Here is a 17,098-nt window from a genome sequence, read left to right as displayed (position 1 = left end):
AAGCTGTCAGCACGCTCCCCGTGTCCCTGAGAGCCCGTGGCGGGCACCTGGTTTTACTTTAAGGAGCCCGTGGTTCCCCCGAGGGCATGTGCGTGGCTCCCTTTCTTGTCCCTCTGCTGGGGGCGTGCCCCGCCCCAGCCGCTCCGGGCTTTTTTGCCTCTGCAGAGCCCAGGCTGCTTCCTCTCTGGTCCACGCGCTTGTCTTTGGTTCTGGGCTCGGGCAGTGCTCCTTGGCCTCATCAGCTCACCTCTGGGTTGTGCCAATGACCCGTGCCAGGGCGGGTTTAACTGTCCACTGCCCCCGGGGCCAGGATGCTCCGAGGAGATACCGGCCGCTCCCAGAGCCCCTCTCCCTGGGAAGCGCTTGTCAGGACTGAGGCTCGCACTGCCTCCCCGGTGAGCACCAGCTGCCTGCCCACCCGATGCCTGATGCCTGCAACCTCTGTTCTGCAGGGTCTGTCAGATCCTCTGTCTGCCCAAAGCAGGCTGCGACTGTGAGTGTTAGATGGTGTTGAAGTCCCATCAGCCGCACATTAGCCCTTGTGGTGCTTGTTTTGTCGGGTGGCGGAGCGGCAGCCCAGCTTGTCAGGTGGCTGGGGCCCAGCCTGGCACGGTGTCCTCCCCTTGGGTCACCCCAGGGCAGGCGGAAAGAATCTTTGGAACGTTTGCCTTCCGTCTGAGTTGCTGAGGTGCCTCATGTCCGAGAGTGAGCCTGCTGACACGTGGAGTAACACGCCTGCTACGTCTCCCACCCCTTGCCCGGGGCAGGCATCACTAATCAATTGTGGAAATCTTCCCTTTGAGCCCAGGTTCCACGCAGTGATCAGTCATTTGCTTCCGTTGGGGCAGCGTTGGTTCCTGCAGGAAAACCTGTTTGCCAATGGGTCTGATACCCAGTGTGTGTTCTCCCAAGGGCCCCCAGAACCAGAGCTCAGGATCTGCCATCAGGAGTAATGGAGAGATTTTGTGGTCACCAACCCTGTGTGTCCGTAGCCCACATCTGAAACAAAGGGCCCCGAAGTGTGCCCTGCGCACGGACTGAGCGCGCCCGGTGGCTCTGGTCGTGTGGGCAGCAGCCCCCTGGTCCTCGGTGTTGGCCCCTTGCGCTCTGACCCCGATGTGCTTCCTTTTCAGGTTCTCCTGCAGACCTGGTGAGTCCGCCAAACCATCCCCTTCCTGCTGCCCTGCACCCCACGCTGCCCTGTGCCAGGAGCCAGAAAGCCCCCACCGTTCCAGCCCTCACGACCCGGGGCCACGTGGCTTGCAGAGCCCCTGTTGGTCACTATGGGCCTTTGGTTCCCCTTGGGGACGTCATAGAAACGGGTCCTCGTGCACAGCCTCCCGGGCCCACATGGTTGTCCCCCTGCCCAGCTGCCCACCCGTGCCACCTGCCCAGTGGCTTGCTGACAGCTCTGGGTGCCCAGCTCCGTGACTGGCGTCTGCCCACCTGCCACCCATCCCGATTGGCATAGAGCCCTGTCCTTAGCTGACTTGGGGATGGAGTCCCTGAATTTACTTATGGGCTGTGGACGTCCCGTCTCGCCCCAGCTGTGGGGTCCAGTCAAATTAACCAGCACTTAATGGGCTCTTACTGGGCCCTGTGTCGGGTACAGAGATGCCCTCAAGGAGGAGGGAAGACAGAGCGTTTAGTGTGTGCAGCAGGACACGTCCCAGACAAAGACGACACACCCCAGGCTCACCAGAGAGGCCCCGGGCTGGGGTGGTCAGGAAAGGCTTCCTGGAGGAGGTGGGAGTTAGTGGTAAGGGATGGGAGGGGAAAGAGGAAAGACGTCCCAGGGCTGTGGAGGTGGAAGCTGTAGGTAAGAATCGTGTCACACAGGGAAATAGGTTGTGACACAGGGAAATAAGTTGTCACACAGGGAAGCTGTCACAAATACCTGTGGGCGTCCAGGATGGGTCTCTGTCCTCCTCCCCACGTCCTGCCTTGACCCTTCTCTCTGGGCGTGGGGGGCAGGGGGTGTCGGATGCTGGGGCAGCCTTCCCGCCTCACTGTGCTCTGTCCTTGCCCTCACAGGATGCCTCCGGAGCGGGCCCAGGTGAGTGTGTGGGACTGGGGCCTTCTCTGCTGCCATCCTTGGCAGTGGTCACCCTGGGAGCCGAGCCCGGGCCTGGCCACGGGAACTGCTAGCATTGCCCGGTGTCCTGCGCTCCAGGCTGCCCCCCGGCCCTTCTCCCTCCTGCCTTCACGGCCACCTCCCCGGAAGTTTTCCTAGTCTCTGGTGACATAGCATCGGGCATGGGGACAGGGCCCAGCCTGCAGAGGGTCAGGGTCCTTTCCGCCCAGGAGAGACCCTGAGCTGCAGCCCCAAGACCCCGAGCAGAGCAGACATCGGGACGCTGCTACTGTCACTGTAGCATTTCCCCCTCCGCTCGTGTCCCCCTTGCTCTGCGCTGGGTAGCAGAGGAACTGAAAGCATCAGGTGTGACGCAGCCCAAGCTGCGGACACAGTCCATCCTAATCATGGGAACAGAAAACAGAAGCCGCGCCGCTGCCTCGGGGGCACCTGGTCGGGGATCGGGCCTGGCAGTCGCGGCCCATGCGGGGCTGGACTGGTCAGAGCAGGGCTCGATCTAGGAGTGGCCTACACATTCTTGGGGGCTCAGCCCGGCCCCCCGTCGGCCCAGAGCTGCCCCTGAGCAGCCGTGTGGCCTGGGCAAGGCGCTGACCCAGCCCCACCTGTAACGGCAGGGACGCCCTGTCTCCTGCTCCACGCAGCTGACTCTTAGTCACAGATTCGAAAGGGGTTTGGATGAAAACATATGAAGTGCTCTTTAAAAATAAGTTCCTGGCCTTCCCTGGCGGCGCAGGGGTTCAGACTCCGCCTGCCAGTGCAGGGGACACGGGGTTGAACTCTGGGCCGGGAAGATCCCACATGCTGCGGAGCAACTAAGCCCGTGCGCCACAGTTACTGAGCCTGTGCCGCAACCCTGAAGCCTGCGCACCCAGAGCCCGTGATTCACAAGAGAAGCCACTGCAGTGAGGAGCCCATGCACCGCAATGGAGATAAAAAAATGAAGATTTTTTGAGTAATAAACAAATCAACAGACAAACAAAAATTGGTATTACTGAAATGCTATTATTACCTGAGTCTGTTAATCTCATGCATAGTTTACTTAAGATATTTAACCAAGGGACGTGGGAGTCCGGGGGGAAGAATTTAGGGAGGGGCCGTACAGGGCCCGGTCCACTTCCAAGAGCCCTGAGAGGTCTGAGAAGGCCAGGGAGGTCAAGGTCATCTTGGGCCAGACTGCCACAGGACAGTCACCAAGCCCCGCCCCCTCCTGCCCTGTCTCTGCAGGTCCCAAGATGGTGGCCGTGCAGAATTACCATGGCAACCCTGCTCCCCCCGGGAAGCCGGTGCTGACCTTCCAGACGGGCGACGTGATTGAGCTACTGAGAGGCGACCCTGAGTCTCAGTGGTGGGAGGTGGGTCCTGGGCGTTGGAGGGTCTCGGCCCCCGGCCGCCCCCTCCCCACTCCCCCGGGGCGGGTTTGGGGTGAGGGACCATCGGGGTGGAGAGAGGTGGGCTGTTAGTAGGGCCCGGGTCTTGGGGTGTTGGCCTTGACGGGGTCGGGACTGCAGTGTCCCCTCACGGGAGAGACCTTCCTCCTGGTGTCCAAGCCTTTTCCCCGTCTGCCTCCTGCCTGGGCCGCGTCCTGCACACACGCCCCCCGGGCTCCACCCAGGCCATGCCGTGCCCGCCCTGCTCCCCACCCCGCCCCAGTCCAGGCCAGCACCACCAGGCTCCGTACGGGGGCAGCACGACCGAGACCCACCCGCCACCCTCCCCGAGGAGGCCTGAGCGCCGACACGGGTCCACGTGACGGCTTATGGGTCTGAGCCGTGAAGCTTGCTGTTCCGGTTGTAAGGCCCGAGGCAGGGGAGCTGTCCGTGCGGCATCTCTCCCAAGCCCTGGCCCCCGGGGGTCCGTGCGGTGCCGCAGGAACCCGGGGCACTTGTCCAGGCTGGGCGACCTGCTTAGAGCGGAGTCTAAGTCAAGTGTTCATCCGTGTCCGAGTCCTGTTACTGCCGTCCTTGTTGTTGCGTGGCGGTCCTTGTCAGTACAAACTTATGAACTTAGTGCCCTGGACTGTGCCTCACATAACTGGAGGTTCAGGCGCTGAGGGGGTGTCTGCCCCACGCTGACCCCAGACTCCCAGTTCCCCTCCCCACGTGTCACCGGGGCCACAGGTTTGGGGGGCCTTGCCGAGACAGTGTCCTGATGTGAAGTTGGGGGGCTGAGGGAGAGGTGCCAGGAGGGCCCTGGGAGGGCCTTCCAGGCAGACGCGACGGGGAGCGTGAACAGCCGCCCCCAGACCCTTCCACGCTGTGCTGCGTTTTATGAAGACCCCCAGGTCCGCGTGCCCCTCGCGGTTTGGGAGGGGCCGGTGTGGATGAGAGGAAACGGCAGCTGGGAGGGGGGCTCTGGTCGCAGCGCCGAGCTAGCCGTGTCACTCCTCTGCATCCTCATCTGTCAGGTGGGGGCGCCCCTCACCTTCCTGCCGCCATGGCGATGAGGTCAGCCGAGGTTACGGCAGGAAGGTGATGCTGTAATGGGCTTCTCGGGGACCCCCTCGTCCTCCTCACGATACGCTGAGCGCACAACACAATCCCCCTCCCCGACCCCTGGCCAGGCCGGGCCCCGCTGGCCCTGACCATCTGTCCTTTCCCAGGGTCGGCTGCTGCAAACCAGGAAGTCGGGTTACTTCCCTAGCTCGTCTGTGAAGCCCTGTCCTGTGGATGGAAGGGTGAGTACTTCCCACGGAAGCTCCTGGAGCACGGTGGCCAGGGGGCCGGGGGTGCCGAGCGCTGTCTCTCAGGACGCCCTGGGCTTGTCCAGGCCGTTGTGAGCCGGCCCCGGAGTTGGGATGGGGGCCCCGGGGCAGGGGAGCCCTCCTGTTGGGAGCAGGTGGCTGGTTGTAAAAGCACTGCAGTGAGCGTCTGTGCAGCAGGGGTGATGCCCCAGAGACCAGCTGCCTTCCTCCAGATTGTAGGGACGTTACAGGTCTTCTCCCTCAAACATAAGGATCCAGAGCGAGATGTTATGATATTTAGAAGAGAGGCAACATGGCATTTCTTTCCTCCAGTGCTGTGGAGGAGATTCTGCTCTGTTACAAAAGGCATCGAGCGGTCAGGCTTGGATAAATTGCATCACCCCTACACCCCCTGGAGAAAGCTAAGTGAGAGAGTGAGGCTTCTCCCGAAGGAGCAGGAGGCAGGTGCCCAACCCTCCGGGAGCCCTGGTCTGCCTACCGGGCGCTGCCCGGCCTCTGGCCCCACTGCCCCGCCTGCTGTGTCTGTGTGGGTCACTGCCCAGTTGAAGGAGAAAGCATTTTTGGACAGGCTTTGCTGGCAGGTCAAAGGGAGCAGACGGCAGAGGAAGAAAATGTCACTAACTCACTGGGTGGCTTGCAAGGGCCGGGGGTGTCCCTTCCCAGCCCTGGGCCTCAGTTTCTCCATCTGCATGGTGAATGGGGTGGGGAGGGGACAGGTAGTCTGGGAGGCTTTACCCAGCCTGTGGCCCAGTGAGGGGAAGTCAGGGTGGAGGCTCTGGCTAGCGAGGGCACCGCGTGGGGTGTGGAGAGGCACAAGGTGTACCTGCAGACGCGGCACTCCCCCTGCAGACCGCGCCGCTGCCAGCCCAGTGCCTGCCCGTGGGACTGCGGCCCGTCTGCAGCACAGAACGCGAGATGTAGGGTGTGCTCCTGTCCACGGCGGAGAAGTGCCAACTGCCTTCAGATCACTCTCTTCCTCCTAACGTGGCACTGTTCGCTGGACGCTATGGAGTCACTCATGTGGTCAATCAGTCGTTCGTCAGTCAAGCCCGCTGAGCATCTTCTCAGAGATGGGGAGGCCCAGTTGCTCTCCTCAGGGACCTCCCAGGGCAGTGGCTCCGGGCCTAGGTCCACAGACGCCCTGGTGGCCAGGGCTGAGCCCCCGGGGTCATTGATAGGACGTTGCTGGACCCCACTCTGTGGGCAGTCCCCGGGGACCCGCTCACCCGAACGTTCTCTCCTGCCAGCCGCCCATCAGCCGGCCGCTGTCCCGGGAGATGGACTACACCGCGTACCCCTGGTGAGTAGATCAGCGGGGGCCCCTTCGTGGTGGGGGTGTGGGGCCGCAGGCTGCCTCTCGTATCTCCGGGGCGGCTGAGCCCCCTTCTCCCCTCCTCCGCTCTGAACCGCTGGGAGCCTGGGGGAGGCTTCTTTGCCCCGAGGCAGCTGCTTCCCGATCAGTAAACAGCTCATTAGGGTCGAACATCTGAGAGAATGAAGCCCTTTTTTTTAATGCGATCTTACTTGAACATTGTGTAAAATATATAAAAGGAGGCATATTTAAGGTCAAAGTTATAATCGTGTATTTGTCCACACGGTGCTTGACGAGAGCAGTGGGGCTGTTTGGTGAATAAAACGTGAAGGTGGACGTGGTAGGTATGCGTCTCAGATGCCAGTTGGCCTTGGGTCCAGCTTTTATCGCCCTGCCCGCTGGCTCACCAGCTGCCTGGAAGAGTGACCCGCCTCCCCAGTGATGATGGCCCTGCGGCAGCCCCAGAGCAGGGGGCCCCCTACCCCGGAAGGGCCTGCCCTCATGGCTTTCGGTTCGGGGTTCATCCCTGAAGCCACTCAGGGACCCCTGTGCCTGTACCCAGTGTCCCCGGCCTCCCCGGCACCGCAGGCCAGCTGCCCCATCCGCGTCTCGGAGACCCCGGGGTCTGTTCCAGTACGCTGTTCACCCTGCATTTGGGTCTGACGCGGAGGGTGGAGGGCCTGCCTGTGATGTTCGCCTGATGGAGAGACGCACAGAACTTCAATTTTCTAAGGAATCAATTTACAAAAGTCCCAATTCAGCCCGGCAGGGAGGTGCAAAGGGGGTCAGGCTTTGTTCACAGAGGGTGGGGTGGGGGTGGGCTTCACTTTGACAGAGAGGGCGAGAAAAGCTTGCAGTCTGTCGGAAACCCACCCGTGGAGACGCTGGGGGTCTCCAGCGTGTTAGGACGCACAGCGGACCCCCACGAGAGCAGTTTGCGTTTATTACTGCATATTAGGCAGTGAAGCCTTGGAGAGGAAACGGACCTGATGCCCGTTACCCCGAACGCCTCTAGCAGGCCCGGTTCGGGTGGGCGGAGGCCCGGTGGACTGGCGGGGGCGTGTCCCGGCCCTCACCTGCCCCCGGCCGCCTTCCCCGCGCCACGCCCCCCGCGGACCGCCTCCGCTCGCCCCGCCTCCCGGGGGCGTGGCCTCGCGGCGCCGCGGGCCCTTCGGTGGGTCCCACGTCCGCGAGCAGCGCCCGTCTCCCCTCCGCTGCAGGTTTGCCGGCAACATGGAGAGACAGCAGACCGACAACCTGCTCAAGTCGCACGCCAGCGGGACCTACCTGATCAGGGAGCGGCCGGCCGAGGCGGAGCGCTTTGCCATCAGCATCAAGTACGCGGAGGCCGGGGGTCGGGAGGCCCTCCCCCAGCAAGCGTGTGAGCCGAGCCCACGTCCCCTCCAGATTCCGGGCTTGCTGGCCGTGGCCTTGGGATGTGTTGCCCACGCCAGGGCGCTTCTGCGGTGACAGGGCGTCCGCGGGTCCGCACCAACCCCTGGCCTGGGACAGTCACGGGTGACCGCAGCAGGCCGTCAGCTCTGCCCAAAGCCCTCCCGCGGGGTCGGTCTGGCGTTTTTCAGGTGGTGGGAACCGGAGGAGCTCAGGTGCAGGGACAGGCATACGGGGAGAGGTCAGGGACTGCCGGCGGCCCCACTGGTGGCCTTGAAGAACAGGCCATGCAGCTGGCGACTCAAGGCTTCAGCCTGTGGCCTTCAGGCTGGGGTCCTCACGCCCAGAAGCTGCCCCCTCGCGGGTCCTCTGTCTCCTTTCCAAGAGACAGAGTCTGATTGGTGCTTGGTCACCACTGGCATAGGACACACACTGGACAGGAGTCTCAGGCCAGTGAGTAGAGGGTGCTGGTTTGCCGTGACCTTGATTGGGGGTCAGGAGCCCCCAGCAGGGTGGCCTGTGTCCAGGGAAGGACAGGTCTGCTGGGGGGTGCTGGGGAGGGCGGGGCCAGCGGCCAGGACACCGGACATCCACACAGTTGCAGCCTGGGTGCCTCTGGTATCGGGTAACAGAAGCCAACCTGAGGGCGCAGAGAGGCCTTTTCTGTAGGACACAGGAGCGCCTCTGGCCTCTAGGGGCAGACGGGGGCCGGGCTCAGTGGAGCCACACCCAGGTCCTGAACACACAGCCCACCTCAGCTTTTGTCCTCGCCTCCGTCTCTACACCAGCTTCCTCTGCATCCGTGCCCAGTGGGGTCTAGAGCATGGCTGCCCCACAGCGGGGTGCCGGTTCTGGCCTGAGCACCTGCCGCTGGCCCGCGTGCCTGCACGCGTGTGTGTGCGCGTGAACATCTCCCCACCCCCTCTTCCATTGCTGGGAGGTCTGCAGGTGGCCATCCCCTGCTCATCAGGGCAGGGTCCCACTGCACAGAATGGCTGCTGGAGCAGCCCCGGGCTGGACGTGGTGGGGGTGAGCATCTGGGGCCGAGGAGGAGCCGGGACTGAGGACGAGATGCCCCACCCAGGCGGACAGACTGCCTCAGGCCCCACAGCCTCTCCGAGAGGCCCCATAGATATTTGGGCCTGAAACAAATGCACTGGCTTTTCTAAAATACAAAAACCAAAGCACTCCTGTGGCACTGAAAGTGGCAAATGTCCAGTGAATGTCAGCTGGACACGACTTGGGTCACCAGGTCCACAGGACCTGCTCTCAACCAGAGGTCAGGTGGGCGAGGCATCGTAAGGTGTCGGACCCAGTGTGGGTGGGGCCTCCCGCGGCAGTCTTGGTGGGGCCTGAGAGACGGTGAGGCATGAGGTGGTGGCAGGTCTGTGGCAGAGGCTCGGGCAGCTCCAAGCAGTGACGTGGCACAGATGTCTCTCGCCTGATGGGAACTCACAGAGCACCTTCTGGGTGCCTGGCCCCCAGGGCCCTGGAGTGGTGCTCAGACGGGTCTTGTCCGGGGAGCTGGGTGGGGGTGAGCTCACTTTGAATCCAGGAGAAACAGAGTGGTGGGTGTTCTACAGGGGCCACGGGAGAGGAGGCTGGTCAGCTGGGCGTTTGCTTACTTAACAACTTGTTTCTTCCATTAACTGGTTTCTGGATGTTAAGCCAACCTTGCATTCCTGCAGTGTCCCAGGTGTGAAGGTCCTGCGGTGTAGCCCTTTCTGTGGGACTCGGGCTTGTGTAGGTGTGCAGGTGGGGGGAGTCTGTCGAGGATTTGTGTCTGTAGCGTCACAGGGGATGTGGGTGTGTCGTTTTCTTTACTTGTGATATCTTTGTTTGGCTTTGGAGTCAGCTGGCCAGGGGTGGGGTGGTAATTTGGAGGGAACAGGTGCGAGCTCTCCAGTGAGGCCACATTTGAATTAAGTCCTGGGACGCAAGGCAGGGTCGTGAGGGTGGCAGGAGGGTGGGCGTTCTGGGCCGAGGGGACAGCCCGTGCCGGCGCCTGGTGGGCTTCGCTTGGCGTGTCTTGAGGAAGAGCCCCTCTAGCCAGCTGGATGGCGGGGAGGGGGAGGATCTTAGGAGATGGTGTCACACCTGGGGTGAGGCTGCTCCCCTCGGGCCTCATGGGCCAAGGTCAGACCTCTGACTGACAAACCATGCTGTGAAGGCCTAACCAGGCGATGGGGAAATGGGGAGAGGGACGTCCACCCCCCCGCCCCACCCTGCAGAAAACAAGCAGAATCCCGGACAGGACGTCTCGAAGGGGCTGGATGGAGGGAAGGCGTGGGGCTTCTGGGCCCGAGGCCTTGGCGGACCCGGGAGTTTGGGCTTTAGATGGGCAAGGTGGCTGACGGATAGGTGGACAAGCAGTAGGAGACAAGCCCAGGCTGGGGCCGGGGGAGAGGACACGGCCGTAGGAGCAGGAGGTGTGGGCTGAGGGCCAAGGCCTTTGCTCCAGCAAACGTGCCGTTAAGCCTGGAGCCCTGGAGGGCCGGCGCTGCGTGGCTCGGGTGGTGACCGCTGCCTGTTGCTTTGCTCAGATTCAACGACGAGGTGAAGCACATTAAGGTGGTGGAGAAGGACAGCTGGGTGCACATCACGGAAGCCAAGAAATTTGAAAGCCTGTTGGTAGGTGGTCCTGGGGCTCCGCCCGGCCTGTCCCCGAGGGTGGGAGGAGGCCCAGGGCTCCCCCAGCGGCCACAGTGAGGAGGCGCGGCCCCCGCACCCACTCCCGCACCCACTCCCGCAGGCCAGGCTCGCGGAGGGGGAGAGCCCAGCAGGGGCGCCGCACCACTGGGCTGGGGGCCGCTCTTCCCGGGGAGGAGTCTTCCCAGTGTGGAAGCGATCCAGGGAAACTGGTTTGTAGGGCACCTTGGGACAGGTAGGGCCTGGTCACAGCCCCCAGAATCAGGACTTCTGTTCCCCAAACCCCGTGGTGGACAGTAGGGCCACCAGCATCGTGCAGCCCTGATGCACGGCCTGATGCCGGGCCTCCACCAGAGCCAGAAACTGAGGCCCAGGGAGGCCCCATGCAGGGCCTGGCCTCCGGCCGACCTCACACACGTGGTGCCTCCGGTGCCCCACCCCCAACTGTGCCGGCCCAGCCAGAAAACTATGAGAGGCAGAGTCCTTCTTAAGATGATTTAAAAGTTAGACCTAGTGTTTCTTTGCTTAATTACACGTGTTCTGTGTATGGAGAACATCTAACTGGAGCACGTGAGCCCGTAGAAGCCCCACTGCGGCCGCAGAAGCGCACACAGTAAAACAGAAAGTGTCCACAGCCTGACCCCGAACCCCACATTCTCGTCTCAGGCTGAGTCCCCACCGCCTCTGCGTACAGCCTAGGTGTGGTTTATAGGTTCCTTTTCCAAACAGAGCCACTGGCCACCCTGAACCCCACTCCTAGTTTACCTCTCATGACAAAGAACGCTCACCGGGAGACATCCCTCTTCCTGCCCCTCTGTAGCCGCGTGGCACTCGGTTACGTGGATACACTGTGGTTTCTAGAAGCACTTCCCTGGTGTTGGACATGTGGAGTTTTCCTGCATTATAGAGTGCTGCAGGGAGCGCCCGTGTCTATCGATCCCGGCCTTCTTCCCTGGTTCTTCCTTTAGAAACATTTGGGAGAGAAATCGCAGGATCAGAAGTCTTTGCCCTACTGACCACTGTGCCCCCAGTCTGGGTGCGGAGGGGTGGCGAGGAGGTGGGGTAGTTCTTGGGCCTCATCAAGGAGATGAGTCCCTGCGAGAATCTGAGGAGGTGGGAGAGGGAGGGCAGGGCGCCTGGAGGACTGCCTGGAGGCGGAGGTAGCAGCGAGTGTGTGCGTCCTGCAGGAGTTGGTAGAGTACTACCAGTGCCACTCGCTCAAGGAGAGCTTCAAGCAGCTGGACACCACGCTCAAGTACCCCTACAAGTCACGGGAACGCACGGCCTCCAGGGCGTCCAGCCGGTCCCCAGGTAACGCCTGTGCGAGGAAGGCTTCCGGGGGGCTGCCCTGACTGACCTAGGCCAGGAGCCCCTTCCCAATTCCCGCCCCGGGGAGCAGTGGCCCAGGCCCCCCAGCCCTTCACCAGCTACCTCCCATGCCAGGGTGCCCTGGTGGCCCCAGGTGACAAGTGGGGAGTGCCAGCTCTGAGTCGCTGTCCTGAGTTATGGTGCCTCTGCCTGGAGGTCAGAGTGGAGAGGAAACAGGGCAGGTTCCTCCTGTCCTTGGGTCTGTCCCTGTGCCCCAGCCCCCTTCCCAGGGACCCCAGCTGCGAGGGAGCCAGAGCCAGTACCTTTTTGTAGGCGGGGCTCCTTGGCGCAGATGGGGGCCAGCCGGAGGGAGGGGCAGGGTGGGCCCAGAGTGTTTGGCACCCGGCCCAGGGCAGCCACCTCGCTGCCTCCAGCGGCAGGGGCCCACAGGACCGCACATCCCACCCAGGCAGAGCAGGCCAGGAGAGGAGCGACGGGCCTTTAGTGAGCACCTCCTGTGTGCAGGGTGAGGGGCTGGGCTCTGTACGCATAAACCCCTTCATCCTCACTCTGGCCCGCCTGTTGGCAGGAGGTGGCCCAGGAAACAGGTGCAGGAGGTGGAGCGAGGGCAGCTGCACCCATGCCTGGGTGGTCCTGGAGGCTCGCGCTGTCCCGCTGCCCTCCTGGCGCCCTAGGTGGGGCCTGGGTCCCCATCCCTGCTGCTTGTGACTGTGTGTGGACGCTCCCCCGGCCCCCCTTTCACGGTCTCTCTCGCCTCTTTGCAGCTTCCTGCGCTTCCTACAACTTTTCTTTTCTCAGTCCTCAGGGCCTCAGCCTTGCTTCCCAGGGCTCTTCCGCACCCTTCTGGTCAGGTACCGCTGCCGCTCGGGGCGTGGGGGGCCCGGCCTGCCCCAGCTGCCTGGCGGGCCATGGCCCCGGCCTGAAAGTGTCCACAGCTGCCCACAGCCGGGGCGGGCGGGACGGGGCAGGGAAGGAAGAGGTTCGGCAGGGGGGCAGGGGTGGGGGGCTCCGGCTCCTGTGGACACAGTCGGGCCTGGCGCTGCCCTCACCCTGACATGCTCACCCCCATGACCCTTCGCCAGCTCACCAGCCACTGTCCCCCTTTGCTCTCTGGGGGCTTTGCCTCTGGTAGCAGCAAACAGCCGCGGCGGGCCCCACTCGGTAACAGTAAGGAGGACGTGTGGACTTGGGTGAGGGGGACAGATCTCGCCCGCACGGCCCCCCGCTGCCAGAGTCAGAGCCCTTCCCAGCAGCTGTGTATGTTTCCCTCCCATCATGGCCATTGTCACCTGTCCGTCAGGACTCCCGGGTCCCGGGCCAAGCTGGCCCACCTGGGTTTACAGTTTGGTTTGGGCTCTGGAATTGAGCACACGAGGGAAGTCGGGCACCAGTGCCCTGGGTCCGGTGCCAGGCACTTTGTCAGAGTGAAGGCTGGGAGCTGGGCGGCGGTCACTCAGCTGTCCACTGGCCGTGTGATGCCCAGGCCCGAGGGAGCTGTGGCAGTTAGAGCACCAGCATCTGCTCGTATCCCCATGAGCACGCTCGCTGCCTGTGACGGCCCCCACTGTGGGTGGTGAAGCTCTGACCCCATCACGGTGGAGCTTGGGTGGGCCGCGTGCCCGCAGGTTGGGGCGCCCACAGAGGAGTAAGGGCCCTGGGATTGGAGCCTGGTCTGTCCCTCTAGAGCCTTTCTGCTTGACAGCCTCCTCTGTGGGCACAGGGCTGGGCCCCCGGGGGAGAGACCCCGCTCGGCCCAAAGGACCCTCAGCCCTGGCAGCCTTGCCCGGCAATGGTGTGACGCCACCTGTCTCCCCCAGCAGTGTTCACGCCCCGTGTCATCGGCACAGCCGTGGCCAGGTACAACTTTGCCGCCCGGGACCTGCGGGAGCTCTCACTGCGGGAAGGCGACGTGGTGAAGATCTACAGCCGCATTGGCGGGGACCAGGGCTGGTGGAAGGGCGAGACCAACGGCCGGGTGAGTCAGGCCGGCCCCTGCCCCGGGCCCCGTGAGGTCCCGCCTCACCGTGGTGCTTGGGGAGGTGGGGCTGGCACCACACCACCACCTTGCCCTGACCCTGTACCCTCCAGCTGCGCCCAGGAGGTTGGGTGTCCTCAGGCTCTGTGCGTCAAAGTCACACAGTGAGGAAGCGACCTCCTGTTTTTATGAAGTGTCTCATCTCTTCTTGCTGTGAAGTCTACTTTATCTGTGGTTTGAGAGACACCAGCTTTTTGAGGGGATTAGTGTTTTGCATGGCAATACTTTCTTCTTTCTTGTATTACTTTCAAACTTTTCTATATTCTTATATTTAAGATAGTTATATGATAAAATCTTATTATAAATGGACTTTTACAAGCTAGTCTGATCTAACTGTCTTAACCTTTTAATTAGTGTATGTAGTCCATTTACATTTAATGTAATTACTGAGCTACTTAGATTTGAGTCTATTTTATATTTATCACATCTATTTCTTCTTTTTTGTCCTTTCTTTCCTACTTTTGGATTAATCAGTTTTTCTATTCCACTTCTCACCCCTTTGCTTAGTTCATTAGTTACACATTCTTTTCCTGTTACTTACGTGGTTACCTTAGAGGTTCAGTGTGCACTTTGATTTCTGACAGACCACCTTAAATTAGTACTTTCACTACTTCCCAGACAGTGTAAGGGCCTGACAACCTTTGACTGTATTAATTTTTCTCCCGACTTTTGTGCAGGTGTTGTCATGTTTCTTAATTTGATAGTTTTTTAACCCTGTAACACATTATTTTTGTTGTAAGCAGTTAATGTTGATTTAGATTTACCTCTTTACCTTCCCCAGGGTTCTTTGTTTCTTTCTGAACTGTTATATTTACAATCAAAACCACATTCCTGGTGCTTGAAGTTCCCTCTTAGTGTGATTTTTAGTGCAAGTCTGCTACTTACAGATTCTGTTTTTGTTGGATCTGAACGTCTTTATTTTACTTTCTTTTTTAAATGTTTTCATTATAAAATGTTTGTAATTTATTTTGATACAATTTCAGATTTGAAGAAAAGTTGCAGTTGTACAAAAAATGCTTAGATTTACCAATTAAGAATGGTTTGCCCATCTGGTTTCTCATTTGCATTCTGTGTGTGTGTGTGTATGTGTGTGTGTGTGTGTACACACATTTTTCTCTAAACCATTAGAAGTCAATTGCAGAAATCATAGCCCTTTACCTTTAAAGAACTGTAGTGTGTCTTCCTTAAGATCAAGGAAACGTTTCCCTTTGCTACAATTATCTAATTATCTAATATTCAGATTTCACAACTGTCCCAATAGTGTCTTCTCTAGTTATTTTCTCCTGGTCCTAGATCATGGGTTGCATTTACTTTTCATGCCACTCATCTGTCTTTAATCTGGGACAGTTCTTCAGCTTTTCTCTGTCTTATATGACTTTGACCACATGGAGAGTATGGGCTGGTTATCTCTATAGACTGTCCCTCAATTTACGTTTGTTTGATATTTCTTCACGATTAGACTGAGGTGCTATTTTCTGATGGGAACACCACAGTGGGGATGTTGTCTCTTTTTCAGTGCCATAGTGTCCTCTCAAGAGGCATAGAATGTCAGTTTGTCCCGTTATTGTGACATTAACTTTGATCACTTGATTAAGGTGGCATCTGCAAATTTTCTCCACTGTAAATTTACTGTAATTGATAAGTAATGTGCAGGGCAATGCTTTGAAATCAGATAAATAGCCTGTTCCTCATTAAACTTTCACCTGCCAGTTATATCATTCATTGATGAATTTTGCCTATTTAGTTATTTCTATCATGGTGGAAAATAGTGATTTTCTGTCTTCTCTTATACACTGATTAGTGGGCATTCTACTGTACGGAAAAGTTTTCTCTTCTTCCCTTGGTCATTCTCCCTCCGGGAATCCGTCATCTCTTCAACGAGACCTGCTTCCTTTTTTGTGAGCCATTGTATCGAGTTCATTTTCGAAGAGCGTTTTTACTGGGTTTAGAATTCTCGGCTGGCAGATCTTTTATTTCGGCACTTTGAGGATGTCATCCCATTGTCACTGGGCTTCCATCACTTCTGTAGAAAAGTCTGTCAACATTCTTACGGTGATTCTTTTGCAGGAAATGTCTGCACTACTCCCCACTGGGCTCCATGTGGAACAAGTCTTTGTTTTTCATCAGTTTTACTATTAATGTGCCTGTGTATGGTTTTCTCCGTATTCATTCTGTTTGAGATTTGCAGAGACTTTTGAATGTAGGGCTTGGTGTCCTTCATCACTTTGGGAAATTTCTTCAGATAGTGTATCTGCTCTATTTTCTCTTTTTTCTCCTTCTGGGGATCCTTTCACATGGATGGTAGGTCTTTTTCACCGTGGCCCACATGTTACCTATACTGTTTTATGTGTTTTTAATCCATTTTCTCTGGTTTTCCATCTCATTCCTTTTTATTGACTTATCTTCCAGTTTATTAGTCTTCCGTTTGTCTAATCTGCTCTTAATTTCGGTCATTATACTTTCCAGTTCTAGGGTTTCTATTTGATTTCTAATTTCAGTTCTCTGGTACATTTTTCTGCTTTTTCACCAGTTTTCTGAAACAGGCAAGTTAGAATCACTTACATTTCCTGATGGATGACCCCAATATCAGGATGACTTACAGACTGGTTTCTGCTGTCTGCATTTTCTCTTAGTTTCTGTCTCTTGGTCCTGATTAAATGCTGAGCATGTGTATAAAACACCACAGAGGCTCTGGATGATGTTATTTTCCTCCAGAGAGGATTTACTTTTTTTCCGCCTGGCAGTTAGCTGTTGGGCAGGTCGTCTTGAACTGCTCAGGGCTGGTGCGTTTCAGGGTCACCCCACCCCTGGGCCTTGGCTCCATGAGGCTCTCTGCCTCTTCTCCAGGGCCTCTCTTGGGACGGGCCTGCCTTAGGGCACTGGCCTTTTAAAGAATCCCCCACCTCCACAAGCCTCCGCTTGCCCTCACCCTCCACGCGCACACACACACACTTACGTGCATCTGCCATCTTTTTCAGATCGGTTGGTTTCCTTCAACATACGTAGAAGAGGAGGGCATCCAGTGACAGCAAGAGTGTGGGCAGGACTCGCGGATTTTCTTGGAAGAGTCGCTCCAGCATGGAAGTCTGTCCCCAGCTCCATGACTCAGAGGGGAAATGCCCGCCAACCTTCCAGTCTTCAACAGCCCATGGGGATGGGGAGGGTGTTCAGAATCCTACACGTGATCCGTCCCACCGTCTGCCTGCCCTTGGTGGCCTGTCCTGGGTACGCCACTTGTACATAGAGGGAGTCTGGGCCAGCCCTGCTTGGCAGCCGCCAGCAGGGTGCCAAGGAGAGGGAGTGCCCGTGGCATCCTGGGCCAGGCTGTGGGTGACAGCTGAGGCCAGAGCTCACCTTGCCCTTGTCCTGTCGAGATGGCCTTCAGGAGCTTAGGTTTGAATGGCAGATGCTGTCCCAGGGAGGGCTGGGGACCGCAGAGGGGACTGTCCCCTGGCCCCTTCAGCTCAGCCTCTGGACCCTCAGCCCTCCTGCATCCTGCTGCCCCCAGGGGCAGCCAGAGGAGACCAGAGCCAGGCTGCTGTGCTCACAGAGGGAGAGAGCATCGCCTGGGCCCGTGCAGCCCCT

At 59.0% G+C, this 17,098-nt stretch overlaps 1 protein-coding gene across 4 annotated transcripts in view; it reads left to right on the top strand.

Annotated features, from left to right (window-relative positions):
• Positions 1 to 16,676, top strand: part of VAV2 (vav guanine nucleotide exchange factor 2) — a 179,471-nt gene extending 162,795 nt beyond the window's left edge. For 2 of the 4 annotated variants that reach the window (XM_057722241.1, XM_057722243.1), the window contains exons 18-27: positions 1,134 to 1,150; positions 2,035 to 2,056; positions 3,320 to 3,447; positions 4,695 to 4,769; positions 6,044 to 6,096; positions 7,329 to 7,445; positions 10,044 to 10,131; positions 11,337 to 11,460; positions 13,296 to 13,453; positions 16,492 to 16,676. In XM_057722241.1, coding sequence (XP_057578224.1) covers positions 1,134 to 1,150; positions 2,035 to 2,056; positions 3,320 to 3,447; positions 4,695 to 4,769; positions 6,044 to 6,096; positions 7,329 to 7,445; positions 10,044 to 10,131; positions 11,337 to 11,460; positions 13,296 to 13,453; positions 16,492 to 16,539 — 830 coding nt within the window. In that variant the 3' untranslated portion in view covers positions 16,540 to 16,676. Of the gene's footprint in view, positions 1 to 1,133; positions 1,151 to 2,034; positions 2,057 to 3,319; positions 3,448 to 4,694; positions 4,770 to 6,043; positions 6,097 to 7,328; positions 7,446 to 10,043; positions 10,132 to 11,336; positions 11,461 to 12,242; positions 12,330 to 13,295; positions 13,454 to 16,491 lie in introns of all 4 variants that reach the window. The other 2 variants (XM_057722244.1, XM_057722242.1) reach the window with 2 other exon arrangements.
• Positions 16,677 to 17,098: the final 422 nt, after the last annotated feature.

The sequence above is a fragment of the Hippopotamus amphibius genome, chromosome 2 (assembly GCF_030028045.1).
Source record: "Hippopotamus amphibius kiboko isolate mHipAmp2 chromosome 2, mHipAmp2.hap2, whole genome shotgun sequence".
In the NCBI taxonomy this organism is placed as follows: Eukaryota; Metazoa; Chordata; class Mammalia; order Artiodactyla; family Hippopotamidae; genus Hippopotamus; species Hippopotamus amphibius.
The sequence above is the reverse complement of the archived record's forward strand: the minus strand, read 5'-3'. Positions and strand labels throughout refer to the sequence as shown.